The 19,539-nt window shown below is 55.5% G+C and overlaps 2 protein-coding genes across 2 annotated transcripts in view; both read left to right on the forward strand.

Moving 5' to 3' along the window:
* The window catches only part of FLNC (filamin C), a 28,012-nt gene extending 15,386 nt beyond the window's left edge, over positions 1 to 12,626 (forward strand). Inside the window, exons 22-48 of the mRNA XM_080666248.1 lie at positions 275 to 448; positions 556 to 718; positions 958 to 1,118; positions 1,880 to 2,047; positions 2,128 to 2,251; positions 2,744 to 2,900; positions 2,974 to 3,163; positions 3,341 to 3,364; positions 3,511 to 3,758; positions 4,207 to 4,287; positions 4,578 to 4,677; positions 4,986 to 5,126; positions 5,382 to 5,510; positions 5,605 to 5,778; positions 6,386 to 6,547; positions 6,641 to 6,844; positions 7,265 to 7,417; positions 7,505 to 7,627; positions 7,775 to 8,017; positions 8,166 to 8,435; positions 8,534 to 8,671; positions 8,961 to 9,076; positions 9,777 to 9,909; positions 10,008 to 10,184; positions 10,369 to 10,587; positions 11,434 to 11,643; positions 11,762 to 12,626. Coding sequence (XP_080522374.1) covers positions 275 to 448; positions 556 to 718; positions 958 to 1,118; positions 1,880 to 2,047; positions 2,128 to 2,251; positions 2,744 to 2,900; positions 2,974 to 3,163; positions 3,341 to 3,364; positions 3,511 to 3,758; positions 4,207 to 4,287; positions 4,578 to 4,677; positions 4,986 to 5,126; positions 5,382 to 5,510; positions 5,605 to 5,778; positions 6,386 to 6,547; positions 6,641 to 6,844; positions 7,265 to 7,417; positions 7,505 to 7,627; positions 7,775 to 8,017; positions 8,166 to 8,435; positions 8,534 to 8,671; positions 8,961 to 9,076; positions 9,777 to 9,909; positions 10,008 to 10,184; positions 10,369 to 10,587; positions 11,434 to 11,643; positions 11,762 to 11,949 — 4,370 coding nt within the window. The 3' untranslated portion in view covers positions 11,950 to 12,626. The remainder of the gene's footprint in view (positions 1 to 274; positions 449 to 555; positions 719 to 957; positions 1,119 to 1,879; positions 2,048 to 2,127; positions 2,252 to 2,743; positions 2,901 to 2,973; positions 3,164 to 3,340; positions 3,365 to 3,510; positions 3,759 to 4,206; positions 4,288 to 4,577; positions 4,678 to 4,985; positions 5,127 to 5,381; positions 5,511 to 5,604; positions 5,779 to 6,385; positions 6,548 to 6,640; positions 6,845 to 7,264; positions 7,418 to 7,504; positions 7,628 to 7,774; positions 8,018 to 8,165; positions 8,436 to 8,533; positions 8,672 to 8,960; positions 9,077 to 9,776; positions 9,910 to 10,007; positions 10,185 to 10,368; positions 10,588 to 11,433; positions 11,644 to 11,761) is intronic.
* Positions 12,627 to 16,380: 3,754 nt separating this feature from the next.
* ATP6V1F (ATPase H+ transporting V1 subunit F) lies at positions 16,381 to 19,522 on the forward strand. Its single transcript, XM_080665886.1, has 2 exons — positions 16,381 to 16,640; positions 19,058 to 19,522. Exons 1-2 carry the CDS (start codon positions 16,390 to 16,392, stop codon positions 19,257 to 19,259), a joined length of 453 nt encoding a protein of 150 aa, XP_080522012.1. The 5' UTR covers positions 16,381 to 16,389; the 3' UTR covers positions 19,260 to 19,522.
* The last annotated feature ends 17 nt before the right edge of the window (positions 19,523 to 19,539 follow it).

A 19,539-nucleotide genomic window follows, 5' to 3' on the forward strand; every position in this document is an offset into this window, starting at 1 on the left:
GAGGGTCAGGGTGCAGAGGGATGTAAGACTGAGACCTGTTCTCAAGGGGCCCACAGCCTTGGGTGGGGGGGGTGGCTGATGTGAGCAGAATGTCTCTACATGGGGACAGGAGTGAAGGCAGGGGCTGTGGGAGACAGGGCCTGGAGCTCACAGGGCCAGAGGGTGGCTGAGCTCCAGCTGGGAAGGAGCAGCCTCGGAGTTGAGGAGCGGCAGGGGTTAGCTGCTATGTGAAGGCTGCCCCCAATCACACTGAGCTCTTCTCTCCTGGGACCAGGTGTCCTGCGTGAGGTGACCACTGAGTTCACTGTGGACGCAAGATCCCTAACAGCTACGGGTGGGAACCACGTGACAGCTCGAGTGCTCAATCCCTCGGGTGCTAAGACGGACACTTATGTGACAGACAACGGGGATGGCACCTACCGAGTGCAGTACACAGCCTATGAAGAGGGTGAGGGGCCAGGCTGAGTGGGGATGGCGGGGAGCTGACCCAGCGTTCTCTGGGCGGTGGGGGGTGGGGCCTGCACACCCTGACCCACTCTGTGTGGACACTTCCAGGTGTGCACTTGGTAGAGGTGCTGTACGATGAGGTAGCTGTGCCCAAGAGCCCCTTCCGAGTGGGCGTGACCGAGGGCTGTGACCCAACCCGAGTCCGGGCTTTTGGACCAGGCTTGGAGGGTGGCTTGGTCAACAAAGCCAATCACTTCACTGTGGAAACCAGGTATCCTCCCCACTTCCTAACTGTGACCCTGATGCTGTTGTGGCTGCCCTGATCCTAGCCACTTGTCCGCCCCCTTTGTCCTCAACCCCCCATCAAGGGTGACCCAGGAACAAACCTCCCCCAGTGTCCAGGTCAGCTGGGCCCCGTGGCCTGCTCTCCTGTCCCCCGCCCCCACCCACCCTGCTCCTCCATCCCCATTCGCTGGTTCTAGTGGAGCTGACGGGGGTGCCATCTCGCAGGGGAGCCGGCACTGGTGGCCTAGGCCTAGCCATCGAGGGCCCCTCAGAGGCCAAGATGTCCTGCAAGGACAACAAGGACGGTAGCTGCACAGTGGAGTACATCCCCTTCACGCCCGGAGACTATGATGTCAACATCACCTTCGGGGGACGGCCCATCCCAGGTGAGCAGCAAGGGCGAGGGCGGGCGGTGCTCGTGGAGGGAGAGAGATGCTCGTGCACTGGGTGGGAAACTGGAAGGAAGTCGTGTGCAGATTCATCCCTAGAGCAGGATGGCCGTGAGCCCAGCTCACGCGGACTGGGCAGGCATGGCGCTGAGGCCATTGCCCAGAGGCAGGGTGGTGGGTGCTGTTGATGAAACCACCTCTTCAGTTCATTCCCAGGCGCCACTGGCATCCTGGCCCTTTGCCTGGAGCACCAGGCTTCATGGGTTCAGTCACTTAGACACAGTCCGGGCCACCCTCACTGGCTTAGTGAGCACAGCCTTGTGCCCTCTCCCTCTGTCTGTCTGTGAAGCCAAGAGCCCCTGCTCTCCTGTGGGCCTAGCTGCTCGAGAGGGTCATGGCTTCAGTTATTGCAGAACTTGGGTCTGCTGAAATTGGACACATTTTTCCCCTTATCTAATTTCACAGTAAAAAATGGAATGTCTTTTTAAAACATTCCATTTTTAACATTTTATTCATTTAGGAAGGTCTTCTTTCAGGCCCGTGGCCCAAGTGAGTGAGGTTTGTCCATCCTGTCTGCAGTCCAGTTTATCCTTGTTTACATTTTCTTAGCAAGTTCCGAAGTGTTGGCACACATGGCTCTGGCCTCCCCCAGCGTTTCAAAGGCCGGGAAGGCCTGCTCCTCCCAACCCCCCCTTGGTTCTTCAGTGTAAGAGACCCTCCCAGCAGGTGGGCAGGGGCTGATGGCTTTCTCCTTGCAGGAAGCCCATTCCGGGTGCCAGTGAAGGATGTGGTAGACCCTGGGAAGGTGAAGTGCTCGGGACCAGGGCTGGGGGCTGGTGTCAGGGCTCGGGTACCCCAGACTTTCACGGTGGACTGCAGCCAAGCTGGCCGAGCCCCCCTGCAGGTGGCCGTGCTGGGCCCCACAGGTACGGAATGTCTAGGGCAGGGTGGAGGGAGTGGGGGACAGGGTGCCAGAGGCTCTGCTGACCCTGCTTCCCTTGCCCAGGTGTGGCTGAGCCTGTGGAGGTGCGTGACAATGGAGATGGTACCCACACCGTCCACTACACCCCTGCCACTGATGGGCCGTACACAGTAGCTGTCAAGTATGCTGACCAGGAGGTTCCACGCAGGTAAGGACCAATTTCCAGCTCCCATGCTGCACTGAGCTCTGGGTAGCTCCTGCCAAGGCCACACCTGCAGGCCACTGCTGGGCCCTGTGAGTGTCCCTTCCACTTGTCCCAGCCCCATCCTGCTCTTCCTCAGGGCTCCCTCCCTGTCTTCTCCACCCTGGGGGCAGCACAGCCTCAGGGACCTCTCCTTGGGCTCTTTCCCACCATGCAGCCACAAAATGAGCACCTTGGGGAAAGGCGGGAGGCAGGAGAGGGCAGCCTCTGTACCTTCCTCTTTAAACAAACCACAGCATCTTCCCTGGATGGAGAAGTGCTCAGGCTCTGTCAAGGGCATCCCCAAGTGACCCTCCCACAAGACTCAGGATGCATTATGGCTCCTGGGAACTGGGTCCTCCTCCCTGCCTCAAGAAGTCATCTCTCCTGCTCATGTCTGTGGGGAGGACTCCTGCCCCCTGCCCCCCTGCCAACTATGCATCTCTTCTGCCCCTCAAGCCCCTTCAAGATCAAGGTGCTCCCAGCCCATGATGCCAGCAAGGTGCGGGCCAGCGGCCCTGGCCTCAACGCCTCCGGCATCCCTGCCAGCCTGCCTGTGGAGTTCACCATCGATGCCAGGGATGCTGGGGAGGGCTTGCTCACTGTCCAGATTCTGGTGAGTGCACGCCTTGCCCACCTCCCAGGTCAGGCTCCGGCACAGGCGGGCCTTAACCTCTTCTTTTCCCCAGGACCCTGAGGGTAAGCCCAAGAAGGCCAACATCCGAGACAACGGAGATGGCACGTACACTGTGTCCTACCTGCCAGATATGAGTGGCCGGTACACCATCACCATCAAGTACGGTGGCGACGAGATCCCCTACTCGCCCTTCCGCATCCATGCCCTCCCCACTGGGGATGCCAGCAAGTGCCTTGTCACAGGTGAGCACGCACCTGCTTCTCTGCCTCTGCTCACCGTACAGCACCCCTCACAACACTTCCAAGTCTCTGGCCCAGCCCCCTGGGGACTGTTGGTCCAAGAACCCACCCCTTCCACACCCTTGCCCCCACCCACCCCTCCTGAGTGCTGCATGGTCTCACACTCTTCTCTCTTTCCAGTGTCCATCGGAGGCCATGGCCTGGGTGAGTGCTCTATCTCTTCTCCTCCTGCTGTGGGCTGAGGTGGTGGGGGCAGTGCTCTATCTCTTCTCCTCCTGCTGTGGGCTGGGAATGGAGGGGGGCTGGACACATTCCCCACAGACCCCTGACAGGGCTCTTCTGTGTGGCAGGTGCCTGCCTGGGTCCCCGCATTCAGATTGGGGAGGAGACGGTCATCACCGTGGACGCCAAGGCAGCAGGCAAGGGGAAGGTGACCTGCACAGTGTCCACGCCGGATGGGGCGGAGCTTGATGTGGATGTGGTTGAGAACCACGACGGTACTTTCGATATCTACTACACGGCACCTGAGCCGGGCAAATACGTCATCACCATCCGCTTTGGAGGCGAACACATCCCCAACAGCCCCTTCCACGTGCTGGTAAGGCCCCTGCTGCAGCAGGGCCAGGTGGCTGGGCGGCGGGCTGGGCCCTCGAGCAATAGCAAGGAATCTCAGAACCTGTCTCCACGTCTGAAGGATTCTGAGCCCAGAGTGCTCCAGAGTCAAGCCTTTGGTGTCCCTGCAGACCCCCAACCTGGGAGGTGAACACAGCCCTCCCTTGGGCCCCTCTGGCATTGGTCATTTCTCACTGGAGGAACTCGCCATGTTCCTCTCTTATACTTGGGCTCACTGTCCCCATACATCTCCCCACGGTGGCCCTACAGGATGAGGAAGTCCTCCAGAGGGTAAAGCACCCTACATATCCATCCTGACCCATGGCAACCCAGGGCCTTGCAGGTCCCAGGGCCATTCTCTGAGTCAGCTCTTGGTCACTCAAGCTGGTAGGCTGGCCCGCCACATCCTGAGCTCTCTGTACCTTGCCTCCCAGGCGTGTGACCCTATGCCCCATGTGGAGGAGCCCTCCGACGTGCTGCAGCTGCACCAGCCTAGCGCCTACCCCACACGCTGGGTACTGCTGCCTCCCACTCCTCTTCCTTCATTTCTTCCTTCTATTCCTCAGTAGCAAGGGCTGAGCATGGTTTGGGGCCATTTGGGGAGCAGGTGGGGGTCAGGGTGGGCAGAGGGTTCCCTGAGCTGGGCACGGCACCTCTTCTCTTGCAGCCAATGCACCTCTCCTGCCACTCTGGTTTCACCATTAACCATCTTGTTCTTGCCTCATTTTCTCTGATGTCAGTCATGGCTCAGGCCAAGCTCCCTAGGCCTCTCCAGCCAATGACTGCTCCCTCTCACCTGCCATAGGCCACAGAGGAGCCAGTGGTGCCCGTGGAGCCAATGGAGTCCATGCTGAGGCCCTTCAACCTGGTCATCCCCTTCACCGTGCAGAAAGGGGAGCTCACAGGTACTGTCCTGGGGTCTGGAGGCACAACAGCTCAGGGGGTGGACACCTTTGTCCAGACCCAGACCCTTGTCTTAAGAGATGAAAACTGGGGCCCAGAGTGGAGGAGTGAGCTCCCAAGGTCATGTAGCAAGTTGGGCAGAGCTGAAACTCAAACTGAAGGCTTCTGCCTCCCAGCTCAGGGTCCATCCCACTGCTTCAGGCTGGTGCCTAACCTCTAGGGTAGGAGCACAACCACACAGGAATAGGGACAGCAGGGGATTGTGGTCGGAGAAGCTGAGGCCCACTATGTAACTGGGTCTGCTTGGCAGGCGAGGTGCGGATGCCCTCTGGGAAGACTGCCCGGCCCAACATCACCGACAACAAGGACGGTACCATCACGGTGAGATACGCTCCCACAGAGAAAGGCCTGCACCAGATGGGGATCAAGTATGACGGCAACCACATCCCCGGTGAGTCAGGCTGGACTGAGAGCACACAGTAATGTCATTCTTGCGTGCCTTCTTTCAACAAACATTTATTAAGTGCCTACTGTGTGCAGATACCCTGGGAGGCCCTGGGGAGGCTGATAGCCTGTTGGGAGGCAGACTTGCATTAGTGGCAAAGATGCTCAGTAGGGAGGCTGCTGGATGGTGCTGGGGCCTGAGGTGGGCTCAGGCAGCCACTGTTCTCGCTACTAACCCAGCCCCCTTCTCTGTCCATCCCAGGGAGCCCCCTGCAGTTCTACGTGGATGCCATCAATAGCCGCCATGTCAGTGCCTATGGGCCTGGCCTAAGCCACGGCATGGTCAACAAGCCAGCCACCTTCACCATTGTCACTAAAGATGCTGGGGAAGGTGAGGGGAGCTGCGGGCAGGGGGTTGCGGGGGAGCCAGCCAGGTGCAGGGGTGAGAGCAGGACCTCTGACCTCAGCCCTGCCTTTGCCTACAGGGGGTCTGTCCCTGGCCGTGGAGGGCCCATCCAAGGCAGAGATCACCTGCAAGGACAACAAGGATGGCACCTGCACCGTGTCCTACCTCCCCACAGCACCAGGAGACTACAGCATCATTGTGCGCTTTGACGACAAGCACATCCCAGGGAGCCCCTTCACAGCCAAGATCACAGGTGGGGGACGTGTGGGCACAGATGCCTGACACACACCAGACACACACCAGACATGCAAGCTCAGCATGTCCAATCACTGGGGCTTTAGGGTAGGGTCCTTTAAGGTGGAAGGGGTCATTTTTGGACAAATACAAGGAACTCTATTCTCTACAGCAAGTAAGAAACAGCCAACCACCCCCATGCTTTAAAACACATCATCACATTTAGTCTTTGCAGTAATTCTTTTACTGAGGTTAGGGTATTGGTAATCCCTTCTGATAGATGAGGAAACCAGGAAGCCCAGAGAGGTAAGCAACTTGATCAGAGCCACATAGAGAGTAAAGGGTTGGTGTTGTCTGGTCCAGTGTAGGAAACCATGTGACTCAGGATAAAAATACACAAATTAGGGATTTAACCCATTCAGGGCTGTTGGGGTGCAGGCCCTGTCCGTACTCTTTGGCTGCTAATGTCTGAATGAAGACTGAGCTCGTCCATGCCTTGGGCGTCTCCGCATGTGAGGAATCCCCAGTCTGTTGAGTCAGTGGGATGTGTAGGAGGTCTCCTGAGCCCCATGAGGGCAGGGCCTGTCTGGAGTCACAACTGCCTGACACCCCAACTCCACCACCAGGCGATGACTCCATGAGGACGTCACAGCTAAACGTGGGCACCTCCACGGACGTGTCGCTGAAGATCACCGAGAGTGACCTGAGCCAGCTGACTGCCAGCATCCGTGCCCCCTCAGGCAACGAGGAGCCCTGCCTGCTGAAGCGCCTGCCCAACCGGCACATTGGTGAGTGTGCGGCCATGGAAGGGGCTCCGGGAGGAGGAAGGCCTGAGTGGGGCCAGGCCCAGGTCTCCATGTCTGACCCCCACCTCTCCACAGGCATCTCCTTCACCCCCAAGGAGGTTGGGGAGCACGTGGTGAGTGTGCGCAAGAGTGGCAAGCACGTCACCAACAGCCCCTTCAAGATCCTGGTGGGGCCGTCTGAGATCGGGGACGCTAGCAAGGTGCGGGTCTGGGGCAAGGGCCTCTCCGAGGGACACACCTTCCAGGTGGCAGAGTTCATCGTGGACACGCGTAATGCAGGTGCTTCTTGCCCTAGAGACCCCTCCAGGGAGGACTTGTCCTTCTTTCCTGCCCAGCGCTCCCTTGGCCACACCCTCCTCCCTGAACTTCCTGGCCCAGTCGCTGTTGGGATTCATGTTCCGGGACCTAATTAGGGGAAAGTGAATGTCCCCATGTCCGTCCTCTCATGTTTGAGAGACAGCTCAGCTGTCAGGAGTTTGTTTCCCCTTCTTTACTGGAACCCAAGCGGCCTCCCTTAGGGAATTTTCCAGACTCTCTGGGTCAGTGCCTGGCTCCCCCTCCCCCACTGGACCATCTTTCCTTAGTGGTTACTACACACCTTGGGTTCCCATTCCATATGGAGCCTGGAGTTTGGAGAGGGGAGAGCAGAGTAGCAGTGCATGGCAGGGACTGAGGGAGACATGTCTCGTTTTCCACCAGGTTATGGGGGCCTGGGGCTGAGCATTGAAGGCCCTAGCAAGGTGGACATCAACTGTGAAGACATGGAGGATGGCACATGCAAAGTCACCTACTGCCCCACTGAACCTGGCACCTACATCATCAACATTAAGTTTGCAGACAAGCACGTGCCTGGTAAGGCTCTGGGCTGCAGCTGGGTGGTGAGAGGCCAGGAGGCCCATGGCAGCTGGTCTGAGCTGCCTGACCATCTCTCCCCCACAGGAAGCCCCTTCACAGTGAAGGTCACCGGTGAGGGTCGCATGAAGGAAAGCATCACCCGGCGCAGGCAGGCGCCTTCCATCGCCAGCATCGGCAGCACCTGTGACCTCAACCTCAAGATCCCAGGTGAGGTGTGAGCCAGGAAGAGCCTGGGCAGGGCAGGGTAGGGCAGAGTGGTGGGGAGGGCCTTTGGGCCTAGAGCCTGCCCCGAGGGCTCTTTGTCCCGTTTGCTCATTTTCACATCCCCCCCTCCCCCCCGCATATGTCCCACAGGGAACTGGTTCCAGATGGTGTCTGCCCAGGAGCGCCTGACACGCACCTTCACACGCAGCAGCCACACGTACACCCGCACAGAGCGCACGGAAATCAGCAAGACGCGGGGTGGGGAGACTAAGCGTGAAGTGCGGGTGGAGGAGTCCACCCAAGTCGGTGGAGACCCCTTCCCTGCCGTCTTCGGGGACTTCCTGGGCCGGGAGCGCCTGGGCTCCTTTGGCAGCATCACCAGGCAGCAGGAGGGTGAGCAGGCCTGGGAGGCTGGGCCTTTTGTCCCTTGGCATCAGAGAGGGCTGGTCTGCGGGGAGGAGGGGGTTTTACTGAGGAGGGAGGGCAGACCCAGGGCCAGGAGCAGCCCCTGTATCACTCTGACAATCCCCACCTTCTGCAGGTGAGGCCAGCTCTCAGGACATGACTGCACAGGTGACCAGCCCGTCGGGGAAGACGGAAGCCGCAGAGATCGTCGAGGGGGAGGACAGTGCATACAGCGTGCGCTTTGTGCCCCAGGAGATGGGGCCCCACACGGTCACTGTCAAGTACCGCGGCCAGCATGTGCCCGGCAGCCCCTTTCAGTTCACTGTGGGGCCACTGGGTGAAGGTGGTGCCCATAAGGTGCGAGCCGGAGGCACTGGGCTGGAGCGAGGAGTGGCCAGTGTGCCAGGTGAGGGGCAGGTGACCAGGAGGGGAGATGGGGGTAGGGCAGTCAGCAGGATGAGTGATGGTGCTAAAGGGCCACTCCTGCCCTGCTTCCATCTCCAGCGGAGTTCAGCATCTGGACCCGAGAAGCAGGCGCCGGGGGCCTGTCCATTGCCGTGGAAGGTCCTAGCAAGGCCGAGATTGCATTTGAGGACCGCAAAGATGGCTCCTGCGGAGTCTCCTATGTTGTCCAAGAACCAGGTGGGTGCTCATGATGGTTGGGGGCTGGGCCTGCCTGACCTCTCAGACTGAACTTCTGCTCACTGATCAGGCAGATGGTTGGGGCTACAGAACTGACTCTTTCCCTGCACCCCTGGATCTCCCTCTCCACCCCCCCCCCGCCAACCTCCCTCCACCCCACACCCCTGGGAATGTGTGTCTGTCTCCAGAGCTGAGCCCTGACCCAAAAGCCTGTCCTGGGATCAGGTTGGGGTGGCTTCTCCCCTGTTGCCGATTCTGGGGCCTGTGCTGACTAACTTCCCCTCCCCAGGTGACTATGAGGTCTCCATCAAGTTCAACGATGAGCACATCCCAGATAGCCCCTTTGTGGTGCCCGTGGCCTCCCTGTCGGATGACGCTCGACGCCTCACTGTCACCAGCCTCCAGGTGTGTGTCCGGGGGTAGGGCCCCTCTGCCACCCTGAGAGATGGGCAGGAGTCAAATATGGCAGGCCCACATGGCCAGGGCTTTAGCAGCATAGCACTGACCTTGGATGAGCCAGTCAGACAGACATTCCCTCTCTCCCAGGGTCTGTACAGTAGGGGTTCCAGGCCCTCTTCTAGTTGCCGCTAAGAGTACTCTTTTTGGCTTCAGGAGCCCCTGTGCCTCTCCTCATGGCTCCCTCTAGAACTGGACTCCATGTCCCACCCCATGGCTCATCTTCGCCTCCCGATTGGCCCACCTCCTCCGGGGAGGGACCTCAGGCTAGTCCAGGCCACTCTGTTTTATCATCTGAGCTACTGAGTGCTCGCAGTCCACACAGCACTGGCTTCTGTGCCATCAGGCCCACTTTAGAGGTCTGGGTCTTACCCCGTCAGCCAGGACAGGGCACATCACCTCTCATCCTCCACTGTGCCCAGCACAGCCAGGTGGCCCCAGCTCCTAGCAGGTAGATCTGAGGACATAGATGCCCCTGCCTCCCATCTCAGTCTTGTTGAGAGCCTCCCTGAGCTGGGCCAGCAGCAGGGGCCTGGCTGGGATGGGAGGTGGGAGCTTCCGGACTAGGGCATAGTGAGAGCAGTGCCAGGCTGCGGAGGAGCACTCCAGGACCTCCCAGGAGTCTGAGCATCCTCTGTGGTCTCTGCAGGAGACAGGGCTCAAGGTGAACCAGCCAGCGTCCTTTGCGGTGCAGCTGAATGGTGCGCGAGGTGTAATCGACGCCAAGGTGCACACGCCCTCGGGGGCGGTGGAGGAGTGCTACGTCTCTGAGCTGGACAGTGGTGAGCTGGCCCTGCCCTTGCCACTCCTGCCAGGCTAGGACCTTCTGGGAAGGAGAAGGGAAGGACAAAAGCTCACCCACTAATCCTCTGCCCCACAGACAAGCACACCATCCGCTTCATCCCCCATGAGAATGGTGTCCACTCCATTGATGTCAAGTTCAACGGTGCACACATCCCTGGCAGTCCCTTCAAGATCCGTGTTGGGGAGCAGAGCCAGGCAGGGGACCCAGGCTTGGTGTCAGCCTATGGGCCTGGGCTCGAAGGAGGCACTACAGGTGAGTCCCTGGGGCTGGGGCAGAAGGGTGAATATTGGGGTGCTCAGCATCTAGTCCCATATTGTCCTGCCCTGACACAGGGGCAGTGCTAATGAGGCCTGCTCTGGGGAGCCTGGGGTGGGGCCCATCCCAGCTCTGGGCCCCAAGGCCTCCTGCTCACAGCCTTGCTACCCCTGGCCCCTAGGCGTTTCATCAGAGTTCATCGTCAACACCATGAATGCGGGCTCGGGTGCTTTGTCCGTCACCATTGACGGCCCCTCCAAGGTGCAGCTGGACTGTCGGGAGTGTCCTGAGGGTCATGTGGTCACTTACACTCCCATGGCTCCTGGCAACTACCTCATTGCCATCAAATATGGTGGTCCCCAGCACATCGTGGGCAGCCCCTTCAAGGCCAAAGTCACAGGTGAGTGCTCTGGGTAGGATAGGGAAGGTCCCTCCAGCCCAAACTGCAGCCCAGCCCACCCTGGATGGCCATTCACATCAGGGTCATAGTCTGCCCCAAACAGCATGATAAGGTTACCAGGAATAAGAGGGGCCTGGCTTTACACAGCACACCATTCTCCATATTCTCCATTTGGAGTTCTATAGGATCATTGTTAAAAATCAAATCCTTCCTCTTTATTGTTGCCCATCACTAGTTTAATCTCTTTCCTGGGTGGCTTCCCCACACATTAACTTTCTTCCCTCCTGGCTTCAAAAAACGTAAGAGCCCATCCAGTGTGGCTCAGTTGTTGAGTGCCGACCTATGAACCAGGAGGTCATGGTTTGATTCGCTTCCTGGTCAGGGCACATGTCTGGGTGCAGACTAGATCCCCAGTAGGGGGCGTGCAGGAGGCAGCCGATCAATGATTCTCATCATTGATGTTTCTGTCTCTCTCTGAAATTAATAAAAACATATTAAAACAAAAACAAAAATATAGAGCTCAGCAAATATTTAGCAAGCTCTCCTTTTGGAAGCTATGCGTTCCTTTTTAGAGCAAGACTCTTACCCTGTGACTTGAGTCCCCAGATAAAGCCTAGAAGGGCAAGGCATGAAGCCACCAGAGGCCCAGACCTCGGGGTACACCTGCCATGGCAACCATAACCCAGCTCCCCTGTAATGGGTTGTTGCTCCTAGGGTGCTACAGCTGAGGAAAGGAGTGTGGCCCATGACCCTGAGTCCCACGGGCGGTCAGTGCCGGTCGAGGGCCTGATGCCTGGAGAAGAGCAGGCCTCTGACCCTCTCACGGCTATCCCGCTCTGCCCTCAGGTCCTCGGCTGTCTGGAGGCCACAGCCTTCACGAAACATCCACGGTTCTGGTGGAAACGGTGACCAAGTCGTCCTCCAGCCGGGGCTCCAGCTACAGCTCCATCCCCAAGTTCTCCTCGGATGCCAGCAAGGTGGTCACACGGGGCCCTGGGCTGTCCCAGGCCTTCGTGGGCCAGAAGAACTCCTTCACCGTGGACTGCAGCAAAGCAGGCATGCTGAGGGGAAATGGGGGTCTCCCAGCGTGGGTGACGGGGCAGGAATGGGGGAGCGGGGCTGCTGTGGACAAGGGTCCCTGGTGTGAACCCACCCTTCCTGCCTCCTTCTCCAGGCACCAACATGATGATGGTGGGTGTGCATGGGCCCAAGACCCCCTGTGAGGAGGTATACGTGAAGCACATGGGCAACCGGGTATACAACGTCACCTACACCGTCAAGGAGAAAGGGGACTACATCCTCATCGTCAAGTGGGGTGACGAAAGTGTCCCTGGAAGCCCCTTCAAAGTCAATGTGCCCTGAATCACAGAAGTGCCTCCCCCAGCCTCAGCCCTCACCTTTGGCCAAACACACACTCACATACACACAAATGGGTCACACCCAGATGCACATGTGCACAATCAGACACCACAAACACCTGCCTTGAGGTGTGAAATGAATGGCACTGCCTCTCCAGCCCGCTGAGCCCGCAGGGCTTGGAGGCCTTGTCTGTCTCAGGACAGTATCCCTCCCCTTGAATGTGACATGAGGGCGGACTGGGGGTTCAGAGAAGCCCTGAGTTTTCTGGTGGGGCTGAGGCCAGTGGGGGAGTACATGTTTGGGGGTGTCTGCATGTGTGAGAGAAGGCACCCTCAAACCTCACTGCTGGCCAGGCCTCCTTGCACTGAGGAGTGCATCTGGCCCCTGTGAAGGACTTGGAAAAGAAGCACAATCATTGGAGAAAAAGGACCCAGAACCAGCGGCAGCGTTGGCACATGGCCTGGCTTAGGGCGATGTATATCCCAGCCAGGCTTCCTGGGGGACAATTTCTCTCTCTCTTTTTTTATGATTGCACAGCTCTGCCCCATGGGGGGCCTTTTTTACACACTGCGAGGCCCAGCTTTCTGGGGGACCTTTGCACATGTCATGTGGCTCAGCTGGGAGCCGCTTAGGTGGAAAACTCCAAATAAAGTGCGGCCTATCGCAGAGTCTTGGCTGTTTGTTCCTTGTGTCAGTGCTCTCCATGCTGGCCACCTTCTGGCCCACTCACACTAAATCAGGCCCCAGGGAGGCAGAGACCAGCTGGCTGTCCCCTGGAGGCCTGACCCAGGCCAAGGGGAAGGGCCTGGGGCAGGGGCCACCCTTCTAGGCCATCAATCTGGTGAAGTCTGGGATGTTGGCAGAATGTTTGCAGAAAGAACCACGGATCGGGGAGGGGGTAGTTAAGGATATGGGATCGGTCCTCAGATTCCTGGAGAGCTGGCGGGTGGGAAAGGGAGGTGGACACTGTTCTAGAAGACTGTCCTAGGACCACTGGGAGGCCAACTTCTATTCACCCTGATCTCAAGAATGTTCTCCAAATTAGGACCTTAAAACATAAGCACTGACTCAAAAAGGAATGCTCCTCATCCAGCAGGCAGGCAGAACCATAAGTAAAGCCTACCCTAGAACCTTTACTCCAGCCAGGTCCTCCCCGCTGAACCAGCCTCTTAACTTAGCTCCCCTGACCCACCAGCCTTTCATTGGCCTCCCTGACCCACCAGCCTCTCTCTGGCCTCCCTGACCCACCAGCCTCTCCCTGGCCCACAGCCTCTCACTGACCTCCCTGACCCACCAGCCTCTCACTGACCTCCTTGACCCACCAGCCTCTCACTGGTAGTCTCCTTGATGCATCAGCCTCCCGGGCCCCTACCAGCTGCCTCCAACCGGCTCTCCACATTGCAGCCAGAGGGGGTCACATTAAAAGGATTATGCCCCTCTCCAATTCAGGGCCCTTCTGTGACTCCCTCCTGCTCCAAGCTAATGTCTATTCTTCCTAACAAGGCCTCCAGGTTCAGGTCCAGCTTCCCTACCCATTCTTTCCAGAAGCCCCCTGAGTCAGGCATTGTGCTCATTCCCCACTGCACCCTCCAGCTTCAACCCCTCTTCACAGCCTCTGGTTCCCCAGACCCCATGCTGTAGTTTGGGCCTCTGCCAGGAAACATCCTTGCCTCTCCACCCTCCTCATTTTTCTATCCAACAGGGAGCTTTTCTGGACCAGCTCCCAGCTCCCATACTCCCTGGGACATGTCTCTAGCTGCATTACTATCTGATCTGTGACCACGTATCCACCTTCCCCACCACACTGAGCTCCCTGACCCTGGCAGATCTGACACAGACAGATGTGATGAATGAATAAATGAACAAGCAACTGAGTAGCCAGGGGGCAAAGAAGCATTTCACTCAATAGATTCCCCAATTCTTAGACCCATTCCTGGACAGTTCAGCACATGCTGGTGGGTCAACTCCAAAACCCCCTCCTCACCTTGCCACTCTGTAGCCTGCCTTCTTGCTCCTCTTTAAGTTTTTTCTTTTCCTTCACCCTCCCTCATTCATTCTGACCTCTTTCTATGTGTCTGCCCCCCTGCCTTGGACAATTCCCCCTCTCCTCTCAATCTTGAGGGAGGTCCTTGAAGACACAAATCATATTTTATCAATCTTGTGTCCTCAGCCTCTTTGTGGCCACATTTGATAAATGCCAGTTGAATGAAGGAGTGTGAGATGAATGTGACCAGCCCAGCTCCATACTTTATCTGATAGATCCACTGAGGTGGGATCTGTTCTCTTAAGGATCCACACACTCCTGGCCATTAAGGGCCAGTTCTGTGCCAGGCACTGAGTCAGATGTTTCCACACACACCACTTCTCATGCTTTGCTCTCTCTCTGCCTCACCCCCAGATGTGAGAGTTTTCCTGCATGAGTTGCTGTCCTCCTCTTGTGTACTGATGGGTTTGAGACATCCAGCCCAGCTGCTTTCTCTGAGCCACAGTATGGCCCTGGGTGCTGAGCACTTATGGGCTCCATCTCAATCCTAACAGCCTATGAGGTGGGCATACTGTTATCTGAAGAAACCAAGACCCTGAGAATGGTGGTTATGAACCCAAAAATCATACCTCCAGATAGCAGGGCAGAGATTCAAACAAGGTGTGCCCAAATCCCGAGCCTCTTACACAAATAACCAGTAGAGCAGACCATCTGGGTGTTAAGTGCTCTAAACTTCCAAACACCATGCCAGGTTCCATGCCAGACACTATGGTGCCTGTTTGTTAAAAGAGTGGAAGAAAGACCTGGCTGGGTGGCTCAGTTGATTGGAGCATCGTCCCGTACACCAAAAAGTTGTGGGTTCGATTTCTGGTTAGGGTGCATTTAGAAGGCAACCAATTGAAGTTTTTCTCTCACATCAATGCTTCTCTCTCTGTCCCCCTTCTTCTCTCTAAAAATCAATAAAAAAAACATATCCCCAGGTGAGAATTACTAAAAAAAAAAAAAAAAAAAAAAAAGGAGGAGGAAAGAGAGGACCTCTCCAGCATGTTCATCTCACGAAGTTCACTTGGGAATATTATTCCTATCCACCTAGCTGCACAGGCCAGAAGCCTGGAAATCCCCTGGTTTTCTCACTCCCCAAACACATCCAATCCAAAACCCAGTTTTGTCCATTCTAACTTGAAATATCTCAAATCCATCTGCTTCTCCTCATTCCCTATGATCACTACCTGAGTTCTGTCCACCATCAGCTCTTACCACAATGGTGTCTGCTCCTTCAATCTTGTCTCCACACAGCACTGTCACAAGGCTATCTCTAAAACATAAATCTGGTAATATCATTTTCTTGCTTGAAATCCTTCTGAGGTTTCAGGATAACTTTGTCCAGATTCTTTTCTTTTTTTTTTTTTATTAAATATATTTTTATTGATTTCAGAGAGGAAGGGAGAGGAAGAGAGAGATAGAAACATCAATGATGAGAGGGTATCATTGATTGGCTGCCTACTGTACGCCCCATACTAGGGACCGAGCCCGCAACCTGGGCATGTGCCCTTGACCAAAATTGAACCCGAGACCCTTGAGTCTGCAGGCCGAAGCTCTATACACTGAGCCAATCCGGCTAGGGCTTGTCCAGATTTTTTATCTTTTATTGGAAGCACTAAGCCTTTGCACAAGCTGTTCCTCTTTCCTAGAACACCTTCTTGTAATAATTTCTACCCCCTTCATCCTAATGGCAATCTTTTGAGCGCCCCCCCCCCATGGGTTAGTTACCTCTGATATTTCCAGGTACTTCTCACATTTTATTATTATTTTTTAAACATGGCCACTCTCCTCTTTTTATATATATATATTTCTTTGTTGATTTCAGAGAGGAAGGGAGAGGGATAGAGAGATAGAAACATCAATGATGAGAGAGAATCATGGATCAGCTGCCTCCTGCACGCCCCACACTGGGGATGGAGCCCACAACCCTGGCATGTGCCCTTGGCCGAAATAGAACCTGGGACCCCCCCAGTCCGCAGGCCGACGCTCTATCCACTGAGCCACACCGGTCAGGGCTACTTCTCACATTTTAGCAATTAACACACTGCTTTGCAATTGCCTGTTCACTAGACTGCACTTCACTAGACAGTAACATCATTAACTTGTTCACCTTTTTATTAATTAAACAATCTGTACTCATTGTTAACTATGTGCCCTATATACACGATGGAGACCCAGACCTTGTCTTCGAGAACAGGAACTGCTTCTTTGGAGATCTCTTGGAGTCTTAAAAGCAATAGGCTCCACACTTTTGTCGAACGAACAATCGAACGTCCTTTGCCAATCCCTGATGCCGCGCGGACTTCTGGGAATCGTAGTCTCGGGATTCGAGCCCCTCTCTGTGGCGCAGCCGTAAGACTTAAGGCCGTTTTGCTGTAGATGCGCATGTCCCGGGAGGCGGGGTAGTGGAACTGCGCATGCCTACAGGGTGCGACCGAGAGGGCGGCGCGCTGTGGAGGCGGGGGATTGGGGACTTCAGGCTTTCGCGGCTGAACTGTCTGTCTGCTAGGATGGCTGGGAGGGGGAAGCTAATTGCGGTGATCGGAGATGAGGACACGGTGACTGGCTTCCTGCTGGGCGGCATAGGGGAGCTGAACAAGAACCGCCACCCTAATTTCCTGGTGGTGGAGAAGGATACCACCGTCAATGAGATCGAAGACACTTTCCGGTACGGTAGCCAGCGAGGCCTGAAAGGGAACCTCTGCTGCCCGGGGAGAGGGCAGGGGCGGCCGGGGACCCGGCGGCGCGGGGCTGCCAGACCCTGGCCCAAGTTTAGGCCTCGAGGGTCAGAGAGATCGGTCCGCCGACCCTTCCGGAGTGGAGGCCTCCGCTCCCCAAATTCCCTTGGGAGGGGGGGGGGGGTGCCTATGTCGGGTTCACGAGTTGCCACCTCACATGTCCGTGTGTCATGAAAGGAGGGGAACAGAGCTCGTGACGGACGCCGCCCCTCGGTCCCACCTACCCCGCCAAGGTGGTGCTTCCCGGGCGCCAGGCCCGGATGCGCCGGGCCCAGCCCCGCTGCAGGCTTTGCGGGTTCACCCGAAGAGCAGGCTCTGGGCATTGCAAGCACTCGGCTCTTTGGCGAGCTGACCCCTAAAGGAACCATACTCTCGGTGAACACCTAGGCAGCCTTGGGCTCGGACTTTCTTGTATTTTCATCTCCCTGCAAGGTCAAGGGTATTATTCCCTCCCACTTATGGGCGAGAAAACGGAGGCTCAGAGATGACAAGGCATGCGAAAGTCACATACATGATTTGGAAGAGACAGAGTAGAGATTTTAACCCAGCCCAAACCTTTCTGCCTCTTAAGCCAGGTCCACAGTCTGGTTGTGCAGTCCTCCCCAGTCTGTCTTGGAATTTCCCATTGTCTTGAGCGCAGTGGGCAGAATATCAAGTACTGTGACCTCCCCTCTGCAGGTATGCCCCTAAATTCAGGCAGTGTCCTGGGAACTAGAACTGAGAAGTCCCCTGTTCTTTCCTTCACCCCTTCTCTGGCCCCTGTCTTGGTTCCCAAGTCCCAGGAGCAAAGCACTCTCACTGTTTTGCCCTAAACAGCCCAGTCCTGAGTTGCCAGTTGAGACTAGTTCCTGTTGCCTGGGGTATGACAGGCCCCGACCTGGGAGGCTGATCTCTCACCTGGTAAAGTGACCTAAGTTGTCCTGGGAGGACAAATGTACCTCAAGAACTTGCCATTTTTTCAACCAAAAGGGACCTCAGAGATCAAGTCTAACTTATCCTAGGGTCTGGCACAGAGGAGGTGCTTAGCCAGTAGTTTTAAAATTTTCTTTATTTTATATATATATATATATATATATATATATATATATATATATATATATATATATGTATACACACACACACACACACACACACACACACACTTATATTTATTGATATCAGAGAGGGAGAGGGAGAGAGACATAGAAACATCAATGATGAGAGAGAATCATCGATCAGCTGCCTCCTGCACCCGCCCCCACTGAGGATCAAGCCTGCATGAGCCCAGACTGGGAATCAAACAGTGACGCTCTCAACCACTGAGTCACACTGGCCAAGCTATTTTATTTTTTTAAAAAATATTTTTATTGCTTTTAGAGAGACAGGAAGAGAGTTGGAGAGAGAGAAACATCCATGAAAGAGAAACATCCATTGGCTGCCTCCTGCACATCCCTACTGGAGATCAAGCCTGCAATCCAGGCATGTGCCCAACTGGGAACATGTGTGACCTCTTGGTGCATGGAACAACACTCAATCCACTGAGCCACACCACTTGATGTAGTTTTTTTTAATTATCAATGTTAAATTTATTGGGGTAACATTGATTAATAACATCATAGAAATTTCAGGTGTACAACTTTATAATACAAGTAAATAGCTTTAATGGAGGAATAAATGAATGAATAGGTGGGTGATCATAAGAAAGGAAGGTCCCAGGGTCAGGTTCCCTCTGTGTGGAAAGTGTGATTCCTTCATTACTCATTTTCCTCTTACTATGTTGTGTTCTTGGCTCATGCCAAATTTCCCCAATGATCCATCCCTGCCCTCATCAGCATAGACCTTGAGACCTTGAGTGGTCTTATCAACCCCCTTTTTAAAAGTTTAATTTGTTTTTCCTTTGAAAAGTTAATTGTCCGTGAGGTTTGCAAATTGATACTTAAAAGGTATACACATTAAGAAATCTCATTCTCATCCCTGTCCTTTTCTACCTCATTACCTCTTTCCTCCACCCCTGTGCATACCTACTGAGCTTCTTTCCACTTTTTCTTTATGCAAGCACAAAGGGACAGACATGTCTATTATTCCGGCTGAACTGTCTTACACAAAGGCAGCATATGGAATACACTGCACCGAATCTGCATGGCCAGTGCACTTGGGAGCCTTCTAAGCAAGGGAGGTAGAAGCCAGCCCGGACCACCTTGACTCTCAGTTTCTGAATGAAATTGATTCTGGAGAGGATGGAGAGTTTAATGTAGCAACCTTTACCCTTGTCTTATGTGCTCTCTAGAAGAAACCCATGCCCCCTTGCAGCCTAGCCCACCAACTCAGAGTGGGCTGCCCTGGACTCCCTTCTCATCTCTCCCAACAGGCAGTTTCTAAACCGGGATGACATCGGCATCATCCTCATCAACCAGTACATCGCAGAGATGGTGCGGCATGCACTTGACGCCCACCAGCGCTCCATTCCGGCTGTTCTTGAGATTCCATCCAAGGAGCACCCCTATGATGCCGCCAAGGACTCCATCCTACGCAGGGCCAGGGGCATGTTCACGGCTGAAGACCTGCGCTAAGGGACTCCCCACTCCCCTGCTACCTCTCCCAGGCTTGCCATCAGCCCCTCTAAGTTTTGAGCCTCTAATTTCCAATTACCCTGCCCCTTCCTACTCCATTGAGAGGCTAGATGAGGTGCTTCCACGTTGTTGGGGCTCTGTCAGTAAAATTAAGGCTGGTTAGGGAACAGAAAACCTGATTGTCTTCTCTCTCCATTACCTCTCCCCTGTGCTGTTACAGAGTGTCATTGTTGATGTTAAATTAAAATGTTCTTCTCTCCAAACCATGTCTGGATGCCAG

Source organism: Plecotus auritus, assembly GCF_963455305.1.
Source record: "Plecotus auritus genome assembly, chromosome: 4".
NCBI classification, from domain to species: Eukaryota; Metazoa; Chordata; class Mammalia; order Chiroptera; family Vespertilionidae; genus Plecotus; species Plecotus auritus.